Here is a 20,047-nt window from a genome sequence, read left to right as displayed (position 1 = left end):
CCATTTAAAGCAACATGTCTGGGGTAGCCTTCATCCCTTAGGGCTGAGGTTTTTTAAGCTCCCTTTTGGATGTAAGCAAGACCAATGAAAAACACTCTTGGTTAATTCTGAGATGAGGAGGCTAAGCAGAAATGGGCATGGGCACTTCCCAGACATAGCTCCAGTGGAGCCAGAATAATTGAAAGCAGATGTACAGAATAAGGGGACAGATTGGGGTGGCATGGAGAGAGAGGGAAATGGTGACATAAAACTACAGTTATGTAATTGAGGATCAGATTCAGAAGTACCATTTGTTTCTGGTGCTCCACAGGTGCTCACTTCTGGCACAGAACTATCCCTCTTCCCCTCTCCCCTCTCCCTCTTCTCTCTCCCCTCTTCCCTCTCCCCTCTTCCAAGCCTGTTTTCTTCAGGAGAACTCAATTTCCTAGGGAGGAAATTCTGTGCTGGGTGCACTAAGTGAACTGTTACCCAGGTTCTTCTTGTTAGCCACTGACTAGAATAGATTTCAGATGTTTTGGAAGTAAAAAGTATAACCATTAAACCAAAACTATTCTCCAGAGTAAAAGACTCATTGTTAGTATCTCCCAGGGGCACTGCCCTACATCATTTATCTGGAAGATTAGACTCTGGTAGCTCTCAAACAAGTCACAGGACTGCAGAATAAATCAGGAAGGGATTTCATTTGCTTGTAAGCAATTGCAGCTGAAATATGTGGCAGGTTTCATTACAGGAGTCGAAGGAATGGAACAGAAACAGTGGGTTTAGAATGATGATGTTCAGGACCATTGTACATTTGGAATGCTTTCTTGAAAGGAGCAAACCTAATAACTGTGCTTATAAAGTGATTTATTTGATGTTCAAGGAAATGCTGTGACCGTTTCTGAGCACTTCACAGCTGCATCCTACCACATATGACTTTAGCAGAGGTGTTGGAGTTGACCCCTTCCAAAGTCCTAAGGGGATTGGTAGGTAAAGCAGCTGAGAGTGCTGCCAGGATGTTCCAGTTTGGCCTGGAACACAAACCCTATGAGGAGAGGCTGAGGGAGCTGGGGTTGTTTAGCCTGGAGAAGAGGAGGCTCAGGGCTGACCTCATTGCTGTCTACAACTACCTGAAGGGACATTGTAGCCAGGTGGGGGTGGCCTCTTCTCCCAGGCAACCAGCAACAGAACAAGGGGCCACAGCCTGAAGCTGTGGCAGGGTAGGTCTAGGCTGGATGTTAGGAGGAAGTTGTTGGCAGAGAGAGTGATTGGCACTGGAATGGGCTGCCCAGGGAGGTGGTGGAGTGCCCATGGCTGTAGGTGTTGAATCCAAGCCTGGCTGGGGTATGTAATACCATGATCTGGGTGATTGGCCAGGGCTGGGTGCTAGGTTGGACTGTCTGAGCTTGGAGCTCTCTTCCAACCTGCTTGGTTCTATGATTCTATGATAGGACTGGGGGGAACAGAGCAACACTAGAAATGAGTGAATTCAAACTGGATGTTAGTAAGAAGTTTTTCACCATGAGGGTAGTGAGAGGTCCCTGGAGGTGTTCAAGAGAAGACTGGATGAGGCACTTGGTGCCATGGTCTGGTTGACTGGATAGGGCTGGGTGCTAGGTTGGACTGGATGATCTTGGAGGTCTCTTCCAACCTGGTTGATTCTATGATCCATCACATTGCTCCTGGAGGACCTAAATCAGGTGAATTCCAGGGTTGATTGCAGGGGCCTTCTGACGTGCTTAAAGTGGGCTGAGTTTTTTGAAGGGAGAAAGGATTAAAGCTGTTAAATTGCTCAGGTTAGGATGCTTCTGATTTGCATTTTTGCAGTTCACTGAAATAAAACTGTCATTAACTTGAAAAGGCTGCTGGAGGTAGCTGGAGAGCGTGGAGGTGTGTGCTGCTGAGATCTGGGGCAGCTCTGCCAGCTCACTTCGGGAGAAGGAGGAGCTGTCTGTGTGTGCCTTGGGTGCCTACACTCTTCCTGAAGCTTCTAAATAGCTGAACCTTGGCTTTAATTCTTTATTAGCACTAATTACTTAAGTCTAATACTGGAAAATTATTCTTCTGCTACCGAAGGATGAGGAGCTCTTCAGCAGGTTTGTGGCACAGAGATGCTATCTCTCCTTCTCCCTCCTCCTCTCCCATCTTCCTCTCCCCTCCACCCTTGTACCTCCTCCTCTCCCCTCCACCCTTGTACCTCCTCCTCTCCCCTCCACCCTTGTACCTCCTCCTCTCCCCTCCACCCTTGTACCTCCTCCTCTCCCCTCTGCCCTTGTTCCTCCTCTTCTCCCCTCTGCCCTTGTACCTCCTCCTTTCCCCTCTGCCCTTGTTCCTCCTCCTTTCCCCTCTGCTCTTGTCCCTCCTCCTCTCCCCTCCACCTTTGTCCCTCCTCCTCTCCCCTCCACCCTTGTACCTCCTCCTCTCCCCTCCACCTTTGTACCTCCTCCTCTCCCCTCTGCCCTTGTCCCTCTTCCTCTCCCCTCTGCCCTTGTACCTCCTCCTCTCCCCTCTGCCCTTGTACCTCCTCCTCTCCCCTCCACCTTTGTCCCTCCTCCTCTCCTCTCCACCCTTGTCCCTCCTCCTCTCCTCTCCACCCTTGTCTCTCCTCCTTTCCCCTGCACCCTTCTCCCCCTCTTCTCCTCTCCACCCTTCTCCCCTTCTTCTGCCCTCCACCCTTGTCCCTCACCCTCATCCTGTCCTCTTCACCCACCCCCAGAGCCTGGGGACCTTATTGCTCAGCTGCCAATCAATCCTCATTCCCCTCCAGGTCAATCGATTGATCGATCTCCTGGCCCAGCCATTCAGTCCCTGCCTCAGCAGAGGTTTCTGTCCTGCAGACCCCCTGCCTCTGCCCACATCAGCTCTCTTTAGTGAGGTGACCTCTCCCAGCTTTGCAGCCCCTTAATGTGATTAACCTTCTGCTTGTCTCCCTGCCCATCCCATCCTCTGTGGGCATCTTTTCCAGTACCATTCAATCCAGAAGCAAACAATCAGAGTCTGCTTCTCAAGGGCTTGAGGTGGGGAATCACATCTTGGTTCCTTCACTTTGTCTTCTGATTTCAGAGTCATTAAGCCACATTTATCTTGGAGTTTTGGATTTAGTTTTCTCTTCCACTCCCACAAAGACTGAACACTGTCTCAAGTTGTGCCAGGGGAGGTCTAGGCTGGATGTTAGGAGGAAGTTGTTGGCAGAGAGAGTGATTGGCACTGGAATGGGCTGCCCAGGGAGGTGGTGGAGTCACCATCCCTGGAGGTGTTCAAGCAAAGACTGGATGGGGCACTTAGTGCCATGGTCTGGTTGACTGGCAAGGGCTGGGTGCTAGGTTGGGCTGGATGAGCTTGGAGCTCTCTTCCAACCTGCTTGATTCTATTCTGTGAGGGAGCAGTGGGTGCAGGTACAGAAGTGCTGCTTTGGCATTCCCTTTCTTTGCTGTGTCTGTGCTGGGCAATGGGAAGCTCTCACCGTGCTGGGCTTTGCTTCTGTTTGCTGCCCTTCTGGATCACTGGGTGAGGGCTGCAGGCTCTGATTTACTGCTTCCAGCATTCATCTGCTTGGATAGAGAAAAATTCCAGATAGCCTGAGCATGTGTAGTGTTTTAATCTGAAGGGACAGCCTCGTTCACATCTCTGCAGGAGCTTTCATGTATATAATGCTGCAGTTCCTTGTCTCTTCTGAAGATTAAGGATTAAAAGAAGTATCCTTTAGCAAAGCTTTCTGGTGACTCTGCCTACAATTCACTTGCACATTGCATGTCATCTTTTGAATATTATTCTTTCCCTTTCACTTTGTAGAAGGTGGCTTTAATTTTTGCCTAGCTGCCTACAAAAGAATCTGAGTGTCTTGGGCCTGGGGTTGGTGGTTTTTTTGCAGCACTAAGGCCTGGTTGCTTACATTTTTCTTACAAGAGAATAAAATAAATCCCTGTGCTGCTTGGACAAATTACCTCTCCTTCCAGCCAGCCTGCAGCTTTTGAGACTAATCTGTCTTGGAGCTGTTCCTGGATTGTTATTTATGTTGTTAGAAATAAGCAATTCACTGCAATGTGTTTGTACTCAGTGGCTATTGCTGTGATGGAAGTCCTTGGACTCAGTGAGAAACATCCAGTAAGCCTCTGCTGTGGGTTTTGACTCTGACTGAAGTACCTGAGATGCTGACTTCAGGTTTGGAGCACTCACCTTGAAATTAAAAAGAGAAACTGGGGGGGTGGGGGGGAAATTGTCTGGAAGGACTTTGTAATGCTAATAATCAGAAAAGGCATTTGTCATGGCACAGGACCACAGAACAGGCTTTGAGGGTCATCTGATGTCCACTCCTCTACCATGAGCAGGGACAGCTTCATGGAATCATAGAGTGGTTTGTGTTGGAAGGGACCTTAAGGCTCACCTAGTTCCAAGCCCCTGCCATGAGCAGGGACAGCTTCATGGAATCACAGAGTGGTTTGTGTTGGAGGAGACCTTAAGGCTCACCTAGTTCCAAGCCCCTGCCATAAGCAGGGACAGCTTCATGGAATCACAGAGTGGTTTGTGTTGGAAGGGACCTTAAGGCTCACCTAGTTCCAAGCCCCTGCCATGAGCAGGGACAGCTTCATGGAATCACAGAGTGGTTTGTGTTGGAAGGGACCTTAAGGCTCACCTAGTTCCAAGCCCCTGCCATGAGCAGGGACAGCTTCATGGAATCACAGAGTGGTTTGTGTTGGAAGGGATCTCAAGGATCACCTAGTTCCAAGCCCCTGCCGTGAGCAGGGACAGCTTCATGGAATCATAGAGTGGTTTGTGTTGGAAGGGACCTCAAGGATCACCTAGTTCCAAGCTCCTGCCATGGGCAGGGACAGCTTCAACTAGATCAGGTTGCTCAAAGCCCCATCCAGCTTGGCCTCCAGCACTTCCAGGGATGGAACATTCACAGCTTCTCTGGGCAGCCTGTGCCAGTGTCTCTCTACCCTCAGGTGAGGATCCTTGCAGCAGTGTGTGCAGGGAAATTTGAGAAGTAGTTTTGCCTCTGTCTAAAGCTGACTCTAGGTGAGGTGAATTTCCCATCAGTGCAAGGCAGGTTGCTGGCAGGTCCTAGAAGGGCTGGGCCATGCTGTTGTGGGGCTGATATTTCTTCCTCTACCATTTCATTGCAATGGTTCTTGTCATGAAAAACCTGGCACTTAAAACCAAACAAGACTGAAAGTCCCTGAAAACTCCTTGAAAGGAGGTTGGAGTGAGGTGGGTGCTGGTCTTTTCTCCCAAGGAACAATCAAGAGGGCAAGAGGAACTGGCCTCAAGATGCACCAGGGGAGAGCCTCAGGTTGGATGTGAGGAGCAATTTCTTCTCCAAAAGGCATGGCAAGTCTGAAACATTCTGCCCAGAGCAGTGGTGGAGTCCTCATCCCTGGAGGGATTTCAAACCTATGTAGTTGTGGTGCTGAGGGCTATGATTTAGTGGTGCCCTGGCAGTGCTGGGTTAATGGTTGGACTCTGGGGTCTTAAAGGTCTTTTCCAACCTAAGCAGCTCTCTGATTCTAATACATCAACAGCTGAACTGGCTGGCTGAAGCTGTCACCTGGCAGGAAAATGCTTGCACTTGGTCTGATGGCCACTGGGAAGCTAACACGGTGGGTAGGTCAGTGTGGTTTGCCTGCCCAACCCAGCAGCACACCAGATCCCAAAAGCTCATTCCCTCCTGTTCTTTGATGTATTGAGATAGAAAATTAGGCTTCTGCTGAAGTAAAACAGACATAAACTCACCTTAAAGTACCCATGGACCTGTGAGGAGTCTGGGAGTTAAGATCCTTATTCTTCTTTAGAGTTCACTTTGGTATGACAGAACCACAGAGTGCCAGGCTGGAAGGGACCCCAAGGATCATCAGCTCCAAGCTTTCTAGGTGATGCTGCAGTTGGAATGAGCTGGCCCATTAGTGAATGTGCTTGCAGACCTGTGGGAGCTGCTGAAGGTTGGACTGGATGATCTTTCAGGTCTTTTCCACCCAGGTATGTTCTGTGATGGAGCAAATGCAGCAGCTTCAGATCCCAAACCAGGCTGAGATCTCTCAGATCCATCTGCTGCTGGGGTTTGGGTTTGCATGTGCATTGCCAGGCAGTTTGCTACTATTTGTTGATGTAGTAGAGTTGATTCTTTAGGCTGTCTGGAGTGTGAGTGTTGGAGCTGCTGAAGATTGGACTGGATGAGCTTTGAGGTCACTTCCACCCAGATATGTTCTGTGATTCTGTGATGGAGCAGCTTCAGATCCCAGACCACATTGGGATCTCTCAGATCCATCTGCTGATGGGGTTTGGGATCTGAGATGATCTCTCATATCCATCTGCTGCTGGGGTTTGGGCTTGCATGTGCATTGCCAGGCAGTTTGCTACTATTTGTTGATGTAGTAGAGTTGATTCTTTGGGCTGTCTGGAGTGTGAGTGTTGGAGCTGCTGCAGTTAGTTGCACCCCTTGTGTCACAACACCTAAAAATACCTCAGACCAGTTCTGTTAGCAGCTGTGCTCTCAAATTTCCTGGTGAGACTGGCAGGGGAGGCCTGGGTGTGCTGAAGTGAGTGTCAGACTTGGCTGCAGCACCAACTGGGTAGCACACGTGGCAGGGGAGGAAAAAAACACTTCTGTCCTTTCACTGAACTTAGAAAATGAGTATTAGGTCTTCCTGTCAGCCCTGAAAGGCAGGTTGCAGCTTCTTCCCATAATCCCCATTCACAGGCACCTGGGAGCTCTTCTGGCTCTTCTCTGACACTCAATTAAATGACTGCAGTGATATTTTTTTTAAGACCTAAAACCAAAAGAGGGAATAATCCAGTGCAATGGTGCTTTGCTTCAGTTCAGAGTTATCTGGGCTCTGGAAGCCTCCTCATCATGACATAATGGATCATCCTCCACTAAATGTGATGCTCTCAGAGCTCAGCCACTTTGGTTCTTGATAGCTTGTGCCATGAGCAGCATCCAGCAGGTGAACTGGGCCTCTTAGCAGAGCAGACAGTTATTATCCTCTCTACATACTCTGTCCTTATGGGATAAGCTCATCAGCTTCTTTATATTCCAGGTGAGAGGCAGACTTCTGCCCCTTGCAGATGTTTAAGGGCTGATGGTTGGATTTGATGACCTGGGAGGTCTTTTCCAACTTCAGTGGCTGTGAATGGTCCCTAAGGCTGAGCTGGAGGAAAACAGCTCTGCCTGGTGCCCTGCACCCTGCCCCAGCATACTCTGGGTGCTCTCCCTGAATCCCACCCTGGGTGGGCAGTGCAAACATAGACCCAACTTGTCCTGTCTGCCAGGAGGAGTCAGCACAGGGTGAGTGTGATTGGTATCACTGAAGCACAGTCACAGGGGTTAGAAGGGACCTTTGGAGGTCACCTAGACCAGCAGTCCTGCTGCAGCAGGGCCACCCAAAGCAGATGTCACCGGGTGGGTGTTCTGTTCATGTCCTATCCTGAATGAACACAAGCCAGCAATGTGCTCCTGTGGCCAAAAATGCCAGTGGCATCCTGAGGTGCCTCAAGAGTTTGGCAGACAGGTTGAAGGAATTTCTCCTTCCACTCTGCTCTGCCCTGATGAGGCCTCATCTGCAGTACTCTGTCCAACTCTGGCCTCCCCAGGTCAGGAAGGACAGGGAACAGCTTGAGAGGGTACAGCAAAGGACTATGAAGGTGACAAGAGGACTGGAACATCTCTCTTACAAATACTGAGGGACTTGGGGCTTTTTAGCCTGGAGGAGAGCAGACTTAGGAGAGATTTTCTCATTGCTGATCAATACCTTAAGGGTGAGTGTCAGGAGGATGGGACCAGGCTGTTTCTTTCAGCAGTGCCCAGTGACAGGACAAGAGCCAATGGTCACAAGCTCGAACTCAGGAAGTTCCATCTGAGCATGAAGAGGAACTTTTATACTTTGAGGGTGATGGAACACTGGAACAGGCTGCCCAGAGAGGTGCTGGAGCCTCTATCTCTGGTCTTATTCCAAACCAACTTGGACAACCTGCTCCAGGTTGAAAAGGTCTTGTAATGACAGAAGGAGGAGGAATGGGTTTAAAGTGGCAGAGGGGAGATTGAAACAGGATGTTAGGAAGTAGTTCTTTGCAGTGAGGGTGGTGAGAGACTGGCAGAGGTTGAGGGTGGTGAGACCCTGGCACAGGTTGAGGGAGGTGAGAGCCTGGCACAGGTTTGCCAGGGAGGTTGTGGAGCACAGAAGCACCCAATGTGATCAAAGATCACATTGGGTGCTTCTGTGCTTCACAACCTCCCTGGAGGTGTAGAGAACCAGGTTGGATGAGTCTTTGAGCAACCTGTTCTAGTGGGAGGTGTCCCTGCCTATGACAGGGGATTGGAACTGGCTGAGCTTTGAGGTCCCTTCCAACCTAAACCATTCTATAATCTCCAGAGGTCTCTACCATTCTGTGATCCTGAGTTCTGAAGACAGCATGGGGCATGTGTAACAAACTTGTACTGGTCTGAAGAGAGCCATATCCTAGATGCAGATATCTGGGATAAATTCTCAAAGCCTGCTTGTTGTTTTTTATGGAAGAGAAAAGTAACCTTGGAAATAAAAGTGCCTCTAATTTCCACTTTACATCAAGGTGTCTGTTCTGGATTTGACTCCCAGAGACAGAGGATGCCCACAGATTGAATGTGGGTGGTCAGCAGTTCAGAGAATTGGGCCAGCCATCTAAATTTGGCTCCCTCTTCAATCCACCCTCCCCACGTCAGTGTTGAGGCAGTACAAGAGGGATTCAGTAATTTAAAGACAGCTTCTATTAGCATACTCCAGAATCCATTTTCCTGACTGAGAAGTCACCATGGAATAAGAACTGCTCCAGATCTGCCAGAGTGCTTCTGGACCTGGATGCAGTTGGCTGTGAGCTTCTCCATGGTTTTGAATTTGTAGGTGTGCAGGTGGGACACCCAAATAAATGCCTCTAAGCTTCTCTGGGATGTGTCTCTTCTCCCAGGTAACCAGGGGTGGGATGAGAGGAAGGAGGTTAGGTTGTGCCAGGAGAGGTTTTAGATTGGAGGTATTCACAGATTGCATCAGGTTGGAAAGGGACCCTCAGAGGTCACTTTGTCCAAACCCCACTGCAGGCAGCAGGGACACCTCCAACTAGAGCAGGCTGCCCAAGGGCCACATCAGGTCTGGTCTTGAACGTCTCCAGAGTCAGGACCTCAAGCACATCCCTGGGCAGCCTGTTCCAGTGTCTCACATCCCTGGGCAGCCTGTTCCAGTGTCTCACCACCTCCATTGTGCAGAACTTCCTCCTGATGTCCAACCTAACTCTGCCCTGCTGCAGTTCCAAACCATAGCTCCTCGTTCTGTCACCACAGACCTTTCTAAACAGTCCCTCCCCAGCTCTCCTGTAGGTCCCCTTCAGATACTGAAATGCAGCTCTAAGGTCTCCCTGGAGCCCTCTCTTCTCCAGGCTAAACAGCCCCAACTCCCTCAGCCTCCCTCACCAGCTTTACTGAGACTGACTTTACAGAGATGAGCATGGATGAGTTTAACCTCTGCCTGACACTGCACCAGGGGAGGTTTAAGATGGACATGAGGAAGAATTTCTTTGCTGCAAGAGTGCTCAAGCATTGGAACAGGCTGCCCAGGGAGGTGGTGGAGTCCCCACCCTTGGAGGCGTTCAAGAGGCTGTAGATGTGGTGGTGCAGGATACAGTTCAGTGCTCACAGGAGCTGTGTTGCAGCTGGACCTGGATGATCTTCCAGGTCGTTTGCAGCCTTAGTGATTCTGTGGTTCTGATTAAATGGCACCTTCTGGAAGCAGCTGAGGTCCTGCACATATCCCAGACCCTGCAATTTGTGGCTTTCAGTTCCAGTTATCAAGAAGTAATATTTAAGGTAACATCTTTTTGCTTTAGCTTGAGGCTGAGTGCTGGAGCCACCCCCCCCACACACACAGAGCCAGGATGGAGCTGGGAAATGGAGATGGGCTCCCTTCCAGACTGTACATTATCAGATGAATAATTAACTGTAGACTAATTGCAAATCCTAATTAGTCTCCTACAACTGCACTGCACACAGTATTGCTTCAGTGTAATGTGGAAAGAACTTGACCTTCAGGCTTTAGTAGTGCTGCTGGTGTGAGCAGGGGAGAACCTGACTTTCAGAACTTCTGTGATGCCAGAAGTCAAAAGCCTCCCCCAGTGTTTGCTAGACAAAGATTCAGCAATGCCAAGGCCCACATCTGGCCTTCTCCCTGCTGGGTGCTGCTGCCTGGGAGCTTCTGTGCTGCTCTCCTAAAGATGGTAGGAAAAAACAAGTAATAGGAAAAAAAGACCTGGAATGTTGGTTTTGACCTCATTTCTGGCCTTGCTTTGTGTCCTGACTGCACAAGGAGGTTCGGTGTCTGGAGAGCAGTGGCTTTGAGGTGGCCATGAGCAGCTGGCTGAGGAGCATGCAGTTGTGTTCTCTGTCCTGGTCTTTGCCATTAAGCACTTGGTAACACAGGTTGGCTGCTCTGCACTCCATGGAGTGCTTTCAAAATGGGAAGTGTAACTCCAAGTCCTCAGTACTCACTGAGTACAGAGGTGGTGAAACCACTTGGAGGTGGTTTCTGGGTGAGAGAGAAGGCAGGCTCAGGAAGGCTCAGGAAAGCTCTCCCTTCTCCCTTGGTGGCACAGGAAATCTGCATCCTTGGTGGCTTTGCTGCCTCTGGTACAGGGGTGAGATGGTTGCATTTGCTTCTATGGGAGGTGCTGAGTGTAGAATGAGCAATGAGAGCAGAAATGACAGCTAAGGCTGGAAGGAAACATGCATTGACAGCTCAGGCTGAGGGCAGACCTCCTCTCTCTACACCTCCCTGAAAGGAGGTTGGAGAGGGGCAAAGGTTGGTCTCTTGTCCCAAGGAACAAGCAATAGGACAAGAGGAAAGGGCCTCAGGTTGCACCAGGGGGAGGTTTAGGTTGGCTATTAGGAAAAATTTCTTTCCTGAAGGAGTGCTCAGCATTGGAACAGGCTGCCCAGGGAGGTGACTGAGCAACCTCAACTTTGAGGGTGGCAGAGCACTGGAGCAGGCTGCCCAGAGAGGTGGTGGAGTCCCCATCCCTGGCGGGGTTCAAAGCAGGTGTGGACATGGCAGTGGTGACATGTTTTAATGGCCATGGTGGTAAGTTGGTGGCTGGGCTTGGTCTTAGAAGTCTTTTTCAACCTTAGTGATTCTACAACTCTGTGCTAATGCCCAGCATGTGACATTAAACCAGCCTTGAAGAGGGAATAACCTGAAAACCCAGATTCTGAGGCTGCGGCGTGAACAGCCAGCGGTGTCCTGTTGCCAAAAGCACAGGGCAGCAGCCAAGGGAAGCCATTCCTGACTGACTCTGTTTTTCTTCCCCTTTAGGTGACACTGAGCAGGACCTGGGACCCCCTCCATCCGTAGATGAGGCAGCAAACACACTCATGACTCGCCTGGGCTTCCTCCTTGGAGAGAAAGTCACGGAGGTACAGCCAGGGCCCCAGTACAGCATGGAGGTGCAGGATGAGAACCAGGTAGGACCTCTGCAGACCTTCCTACTCCTACTGCACAGGCTGTGGTCCGCATGCAGCAGTGCTTGCTCTCTAACTGCACAGCAGCTGAGTGTCTGATCCTGGTGAAATAATGGCTCTGAGGTAAAGGGTTGCATCTGCTGGCTGAGCAGTGAGTCACGGCTGCAGCGCAGCGCTACGGCTTTCGGGGATCAGCTGCTCCCCTGCCAAACAGCTTCTGTTGTTTGTCTCTTTTGACAACTGCTGGGGGAGTGGGCAGTGCCCCTAATCAGGTTAGAGTGACCAAAATAATCTCTGCTTCCATGGCATCTCCTGTGCAGCACTGCACAAGTCCTTTGGCAGTGTTACATAAGGGCTCACAGTTTCTCCAGGAAGGAGGTGAGCAGCCGGAGCTTGGTTTCTGCAGAGAGGAGTCCCAGGTCTGGCTCATGTTTGCTGACTGAGGTGATTTCCTGCTTGGAACCAGAGACAGGAGGCAAATCACAAAGTCTGTGCTGTGATGGAGTTTGTTACATGCCCTGTGGCTGGCTGAAGGGGGGAGATCCCTGAAAGGAGGTTGGAGCGAGGTGGGGTCAGTCTCTCCAGTATCAGGTGATAGAGTGAGAGGCAGTGGCCTCAGACTGCACCCAGGGGAGCTTTGGGTTTGCTGTTAGGAAGAATTTCTTTCCTGAAGGAGTGCTCAGCATGGGAACAGGCTGCCCAGGGAGGTGGCTGAGCAACCCCAACTCTCTCAGGCTGGAGAAGGTTCCAGGAATACATTCCTGTGGCCTTTCAGTACTCCAAGGAGCTGATCAGGAAGCTGGGGACAGACTTTTGAGCAGGGTCTGTTGTGACAGGACAAGGGATGGTGGTTTGACACTGAAAGAGGGAGGTTCAGTCTGCAGAGAAGGGAGAAATGTTTGACACTGAGGGTGGTGAGGCCTTGGTTAAGGTTGCCCAGGGTGATGTTAAATGCCTCATCATTGGAACCATTGCAGGTCAGGTTGTTTGGGGCTCTGAGCAACCTGCTCTGGTCAGGGATGTCCCTTCTGGCTGCAGCATTATTGGACTGGATGAGCTTTAAAGGTCCCTTCCAAGCCAAACCATTCTGTGACTCCATAGAGATGTTTTCTGTACCTTCAAGCTGGGTACCCAGCATGGTCCTGATGGCACGTGTGAACTGGCCCAGGCTGTGCCACTTAGAAGGAAACTCAAGGTACAGGTTGTTCTGCTGAGCCCAGGACTGCTGCTTGCACAATGCCAGGAGTGCCCTTGGTGAGCAGGGTGGAGAGCAGCATCCTGGGGCTTGTCAGTCCTGCACTGTAGACTAAACCCAAAGGGTTTTGACTTTCAGCGTGGGCTAAGGTGTGCCTGAGAGCCAGGAAATGTGCTTTGGTGAAGTGTAACACATTCATTCTGCTATGAGGAGAGACTGAGGGAGTTGAGGCTGCTCAGTTTGGAGAGGAGAAGGATTTGAGCTGACCTTATTGTGGCCTTTCAGTATGGGGGGCTGCAAGAAAGTTGGGGAGGGACTTTTTAGGATGTCAGGTAGTGATAGATAGCATTAGGTAGTGAGGCTGAGGGAGCTGGGCTTGTTTAGCCTGGAGAAGAGGAGGCTCAGGGAGGACCTCATTGCTGTCTGCAGCTACCTGAAGGGAGACTGTGCCCAGGTGGGGTTGGGCTCTGCTGCCAGGCATCCAGCAACAGAACAAGGGGACACAGCCTGAAGCTGTGGCAGGGCAGGTTGAGGCTGGATGTTAGGAGGAAGTTGTTGGCAGAGAGAGTGATTGGCATTGGAATGGGCTGCCCAGGGAGGTGGTGGAGTGCCCATGGCTGGAGGTGTTGAATCCAAGCCTGGCTGGGGCACTTAGTGCCATGGTCTGGTTGATTGGATAGGGCTGGGTGCTAGGTTGGACTGTCTGAGCTTGGAGCTCTCTTCCAACCTGCTTGGTTCTATGATAGGACTGGGGGGAACAGAGCAACACTAGAAATGGGTGAATTCAAACTGGATGTTAGTAAGAAGTTCTTCACCATGAGGGTGGTGAGAGCCTGGAATGGGTTGCCTAAGGAGGTGGTGGGAGCTTCATCTCTAGAGGTGTTTAAGGCCAGGTTGGATGAGGCTCTGGGCAGCCTGATCTAGTGTGAGGTGTCCCTGCCTATGGCAGGGGGGCTGGAACTGGCTGCTCCTTGTGGTCCCTTCCAACCCTGACTGATTCTATGATTCAGCTTTTAACACTTTCATTCCCATTTTTTGAAAGCAACTTGTGGTGGATTTGAAATGTGCTTTACATTGGCCCATACCCTGTGCTGCCAAAGGTGCTTTTAACAGGCACTTATTTGAACTGAAGATTTCAAAGCCCAGCAGAGCTTTCTGCTGTAAATGCTGCCTTTTGTTGGGGCCTTTGGAGCACAAAAAAAATCCCATCTTTTCTCTAAAGCCAAGGCTGGCTTTGGAACATAAATAAAAGTAGAAACAGCAGAGTTTTGTCCTCTAAAATAGATTGGTATCTTGGGCTGTGTGCTAATTTCTGCATGACAAAGTTTGACAGGGCCTTTGGATGTTCTACATGTGCTGGAGGAGATAAAGAGAGGCTGGTTCCTCAATTACCCAGCTCTGTTTTTCCCTTTCTTTGTGTCTCCTGCTGTCAGCACTTGCCTACAATTGCAGAACACTGGGGGCTGGGAATGACCCTTGGATGTCTGTCTCAATCCAGCTGCCTGCTGGAAGCAGAGCCAGCTCCAAAGCTGGGCTGTGTCACTCAGGGCTTGTCCAGGCAAGGCTGGAAGATCTTCACGGATGGAGGATCTGCAGCCTCTCTGGGCAGCCTGTTCCAGGGCCTGACAGCTCCAACTGGAAAGAGATTGTTCCTTCTGTAGAGCAGAACATGTCCATGGTGTAACCTGTGACTGCTGCTTCTGCTCCTTTCCTTCTGCTCTTCTGAGGAGAGCATGGTTGTGTCTTCTCAGCCTGGAGAAGAGGAGGCTCAGGGGAGACCTCATTGCTCTCTACAGCTACCTGAAAGGAGGTTGTAGCCAGGTGGGGGTTGGTCTCTTCTCCCAGGCAACAAGAGGACACAGCCTCAAACTGCACCAGGGCAGGTTTAGGCTGGATTTAGGAAGAAGTTCTTCACAAAAAGAGTGATTGGCATTGGGATGTGCTGCCCAGGGAGGTGGTGGAGTCACCATCCCTGGAGGTGTTTAAAGGAGGCTGGATGAGGCATTTAGTGCTGTGGTTTAGTTGATTAGGTGTTAGGTTGGACTCCTATCTCAGAGGTCGTTTCCAACCTGGTTAACTCTGATTCTGTGGTTTTCTGCAGCCCCTACCAGACAGCAGGGGGCTGCAGCTATCCCTACATGCAGTTCTGCTGTCTCTTCTCCAGCCTGAATGAGCTCTTCCCCATCAGCCTCTTCTCCTGCATAGATTCATTAAGTCCTTAAGGTTGGAAAGGACCTGCAGGATCATTAAGTCCAACTGCTAACTCAGCACTGCCAAGTCCACCCCCAAACCATGTCCCTAAGCACCACATCCACACGTTTTTTGAACACAGCATTTCCACCCCTGCCCTGGGCCAGCCTGTTCCAGGGTTTAGCCACTCTCAATGCAGAAATTGTCCTTAATGTGCAGCCCAAACCTTCGCTGCCCCAACCTGGGACTGTTTCCTCTTCTCTTGTTGCTTCTTCCTTGGGAGAAGAGACCAACACCCACCTGGCCACAACCTCCTTACATGGAGTTGTAGAGAGCCAAAAGGTCTCCCCTCAGCCTCCTCCAGGCTGAGCAACCCAAGTCCCCTCAGCTGCTCCTCACCAGCCCTGTTCTCCAGACCCTTCACCAGCTTTGTTGCCCTTCTCTGGGCACACTCCAGCAACTCAATGTCCTTCTTGTAGGAAGCTCCTAAGCATCTTGAGCATTCTAAGCTCAGCCATCCAGCAGCCTCCATGGCCTTCCTCTGACTTTTGCCATCTGTCAGTGGTGGTCTCAAGACCAGGGCCAAGCACAAATCCTGTCCCAGCTAAAGCTGCTTCTGAATTGCAGCAAATCCTCTGAAAACCTCTCCAGCTCTCCTTCCCAAATTGAATTTCTTCCACTGCCCTGCTTAGAGTAGTGTTGAAAATCACACAGCAAGGCATTGATGGGATTTGCAGAGATTAATTCTTCCATTAATCACTGATTAATTAAGATCTGATGGAGACTTTGCACTGGAATTTAAAAACCAGCACAATTTTCTTGGGTTTAATGTGTTAATTTCCATGGACTGGGTGAAGAAAACCTTCTTTGTATCAGAAGCTGGGACTTGGCTGCTGCTTGTTATTCTGACCATGCTTTGCCTTCTCAAGCGAGGAAATAATGATTTGCAATCTCAGTGCTGCTTGAGCTGAAGGCAAGATAAGGAAGAAAGGTGTCAGGCACTAAAACTGCCCCAGTCTGTTCATTTTCATTCAGTTGCCTTGCTCTGAAGATGTCAAAGGGTGTAATCCCTAACCCAGATTGCTGTGCTCTGTGGGCTGGCTCTTCCTTCATGAGAGATCATAGAATGGAATCAGAGAATGGTTTAGATTGGAATGGACCTCAAGGATCATCCAGCTCCAGCCCTCTGCCACAGGCAGGGACACCTCCCACTAGAACAGGTCACTCAAGGCCTCATCCAATCCAGTCTCCAGGGAGGAAGCATCCACAACCTCCCTGGGCAACCTATGCCAGGGTCTCACCACCCTCACTACAAATAACTTCTTAACATCCAGTTTCAATCTCCCCTCTGCCACTTTAAGCTCATTCCTCCTCGTCCTGTCATTACAAGACCTTGTCAATAGTCCATCTCCAGTCTTCCTGGAGCCCCCTTCAGACACTGGAGGGCCATTCCAAGGTCTCCTGGAAGTCTTCTCTTCTCCAGGCTGCTGAGCCCCAACTCTCTCAGCCTGTGCTCAGAGCAGAGCTGCTGCAGCCCTCTCAGTACCTTGGTGGCCTCCTCTGCACTGGCTCCAACATTTGATGTCTTTTCTTATGTTGGGGGCTCCAGAACTGCCCCCAGGACTGCAGATGGGGTCTGAGGAGAGCAGAGCCAAGGGGCAGAATCCCCTCCCTTGCCCTGTGCCCACACTGCTCTTGCTGCAGCCCAGCACAGGGTTGTGTCTGGGCTGCACTCACACTGCAGGCTCCTGTTGAGCTTTGCATCACCCCAGACCCCCAGGGCCTGTTCCTCAGGACTGCTCTCAGCCATTCCCCACCCAGCCTGGAGTTGTGCTTAGGATTGCACCCAGCCAAGTGCAGGACCTTACATTTGGCCCTGTTGAATGTCATGAGGTTGGCCTGGGCACAGCTCTGCAGCCTGTCCAGGTGCTTCTAGATGGATCCCTGCCCTCTAGCAAGCTGACTGTGCCACACAGTTTGGTTCCCTCCCCAGCTTTCCTGTAGCCCACTTCAGATGCTGGAAGGCCACTATAAGGTCTCCTAGAAGCCTTTTCTTCTCCAGGCTGCAGAGCCCCAGCTGTTGTAGCCTGATTCTAAAGAACAAATCCTTCTTCTACATTCTGGGGGGGGGGGAAATGTATTTTTTATGACAGCATTGGCAACCAGAGGAGCCCAAAGGACAATGAGCCTGAGAGAACAGCCTAATTTTTCAAAGCCTGGTGAAAATGTGGCAGATGAAACAGCAGCAGTAACAACACAGAACATTCTGTCAATGGAAATGTATATTTAAAACTTGCAGAGGGGAACATTTTTCTCCATCCATACAGAAATGAAACATCTCAGACATTGCCAAGTGATGCACTCTGCCATTTGGTGATTTCCAGTTGCAAGCAGCTCCTTCTTGGAGAGCTGCATTGATAACACAACAAAGAAGAGGACTGAGGAGAATATCACTTCTGGCTGTTCACCAGCCACTGGTGGTGCCAGCTGAAGGGAGGGCCATAAAGCATGGAATGGTTTAGGTTGGAAGGGACCTTAATGATCATTCAGTCCCCTTGGGCAGGGACACCTCCCACTAGCCCAGGTTGCTCAAGGCCTTATCCATTCTGACCTTCAACACCTCCAGAGAGGGACATCCACAACCTCCCTGGGCAACCTGTGCCAATGTCTCCCCACCCTCACTGTCAAGAATTTCTTCCTCATTTCCAGTCTCAATCTTCCCTCTTCCAGCTTCAATCCATCCTGCCTCATCCTATCACTACAAGCCCTGGTTAAAAGTCCCTCCCCAGCATTCCTGTAGCCCCCCTCAGGTACTGGAAGGCTGCTGTAAGGTCTCCCCAGAGCCTTTTCTTCTGCAGGCTGACCAGCCCCAACTCCCTCAGCCTGCCTGAGTGTGCCATTGAGCCAGGTGAGTTTGCCATCCATCCATGGATTCTTTGTCTGCCATGAAGTGCAGCCTGGCTGTGTTTTAGGCTTAGGTGGTGGCATTTTGTTAGTGCTAAGTTTCAGCAGCAAGTTCTTTACAGTAACAGTCGAGACAAGGGCAGTAAAGCCTCACCATAAAGAATTGCTAAAGGTAAGAAACTAAGCATCATAGAATGTTAGGGGCTGGAAGTGGCCTTGAAAGCTCATCCAGTCCAACCTCCTGCCAGAGCAGGGTCACCTAAGCTCATCCAGTCCAACCTCCTGCCAGAGCAGGGTCACCTTTTGTCTTTCCTACAGTCCATATCCCTCCTTTCCTCTCCATCTCATACCTCTCCCACCTTCCTCCTTTTCATCTCCTTCCTTTTTCCCCCATCTTCCTCTTTTCCTCTCCTATCTCCTTGCTTTCAGCACCACCACTTCTCCACCATACCTGGCCCTTTCCCACCTCACACAGCACCTTCCCCTTTTATCCCCCAAACCCAGAGCACCTGGGTGCTGTTGAGTCTGCTCTCACCCCAGGTGTGACCACTTTGCCCTCCCTGCCCACTCCCCTTTATAATCAGCCCCAGCAAAGGCAGCAGCCCCAAGCTTGCCCAACTGGGCAGAGGGATCCTCCTCCCCTTGTCACTGATGAGTCCCCATGGCACACACTGGGTGGATGGTGGTGGGGATCTAAAGGCCAGGGGACCTGGTGGTCCCTCAGTTGGGTAGGATAGAGGCTTAATGATCACTCTAACATCACCCACTGATGCTGGCTGGGCCTACCTAGGCTGTGTACTTACCACCCTGCAGATCTCCACTTCGACAAAGACACAGAATTTCAGTCCCTGTATTGCTTTTTTCCTCCTCTGCCTCTTTTCTTGTACTTTCAGATCAATTCTAGCAAAGGAAGCAAAGTTCCTACCAAAGTGTGGGACCAGACTTTAGTTTAAAGCTCCTCTATTTGTGAGTTCTGTGTTTCCTGTTGAATGTGGAAGCTGCAATCTCTAAGGCAAGAGAACAAGCCCAGTGCCTGTGCTTCCTGCAGCTGTGGGCTGGCGCTGGGGACACTCATTTGGAACAGGAAAGCACTTTTTTAACATCACCACCCAAAGCAAACCCTCCAGCAGGAGCCTTGCACAGGCTTCTGCCCCCCGGCACTGGGCTGTGTTGAGTGACAGAGAATCACAGAAATGCTTCTGCTTGGGAAGCCCAAGCCCAGCTGTCAGCCTAGCACCACCATGGCCCCAGGGGCTGTGTCCATGCATTTCTGGAACACCTCCAGGCAATGCTGACTCCACCACCTCCCTGGGCAGCCTGTTCCAATCCCTGACCACTCTTTCAGGGAAGAAATTTTTCCTGATCTCCAACCTAACCCTTCCCTGGCACCATTTCAGACCTTATCTATCACCTGATACTAGGAAGAAGACACCAATCCCCACCTCACTCCAGCCTCCTTTCAGGGAGCTGTAGAGAGCAATGAGGTCTCCCTGAACCTTCTCCAGGCTGAACACGCTCAGCTGCTGCTTTCAGCCCTGTTCTTCAGACCCTTCCCCAGCTTGATTACCCTTCTCTGGACACACTGCAGCCCCTCAGTGCCCAGTGCTGAAGTCAGTGTTGGAGGTGCAGCCCCTCAGTGCCCAGTGCTGAAGTCAGTGTTGGAGGTGCAGCCCCTCAGTGCCCAGTGCTGAAGTCAGTGTTGGAGGTGCAGCTCCTCAGTGCCCAGTGCTGAAGTCAGTGTTGGAGGTGCAGCTCCTCAGTGCCCAGTGCTGAAGTCAATGTTGGAGGTGCAGCCCCTCAGTGCCCAATGCTGAAGTCAGTGTTGGAGGTGCAGCTCCTCAGTGCCCAGTGCTGAAGTCAGTGTTGGAGGTGCAGCTCCTCAGTGCCCAGTGCTGAAGTCACTGTTGGAGGCACAGCCTGAGCTGCCCCATGCTGAAGTCAATGTTGGAGGCACAGCCTGAGCTGCCCCATGCTGAGGTGGGTGTTGGAGGTGCAGCCTGAGCTGCCCCATGCTGAGGTGGGTGTTGGAGGCACAGCCTGAGCTGCCCCATGCTGAAGTCAATGTTGGAGGTGCAGCCTGAGCTGCCCCATGCTGAGGTGGGTGCTGGAGGTGCAGCCTGAGCTGCCCCATGCTGAGGTGGGTGCTGGAGGCACAGCCTGAGCTGCCCCATGCTGAGGTGGGTGTTGGAGGTGCAGCCTGAGCTGCCCCATGCTGAGGTGGGTGCTGGAGGCACAGCCTGAGCTGCCCCATGCTGAGGTGGGTGCTGGAGGTGCAGCCTGAGCTGCCCCATGCTGAGGTGGGTGCT

The 20,047-nt window shown here is 51.1% G+C and overlaps 1 protein-coding gene across 12 annotated transcripts in view; it reads left to right on the top strand.

Moving 5' to 3' along the window:
• Positions 1–20,047, top strand: part of TANC2 (tetratricopeptide repeat, ankyrin repeat and coiled-coil containing 2) — a 327,280-nt gene that overhangs the window by 170,477 nt on the left and 136,756 nt on the right. For all 12 annotated transcript variants that reach the window (XM_064174070.1, XM_064174071.1, XM_064174069.1 and 9 more), the window contains one exon: positions 11,307–11,455. In XM_064174070.1, the coding sequence (XP_064030140.1) occupies positions 11,307–11,455 (149 nt within the window). The remainder of the gene's footprint in view (positions 1–11,306; positions 11,456–20,047) is intronic.

The sequence above is a fragment of the Pogoniulus pusillus genome, chromosome 40 (genome assembly GCF_015220805.1).
Source record: "Pogoniulus pusillus isolate bPogPus1 chromosome 40, bPogPus1.pri, whole genome shotgun sequence".
NCBI lineage: Eukaryota > Metazoa > Chordata > Aves > Piciformes > Lybiidae > Pogoniulus > Pogoniulus pusillus.
Note: the sequence above shows the minus strand (reverse complement) of the source record. Positions and strands in the feature narration are given on the sequence as shown.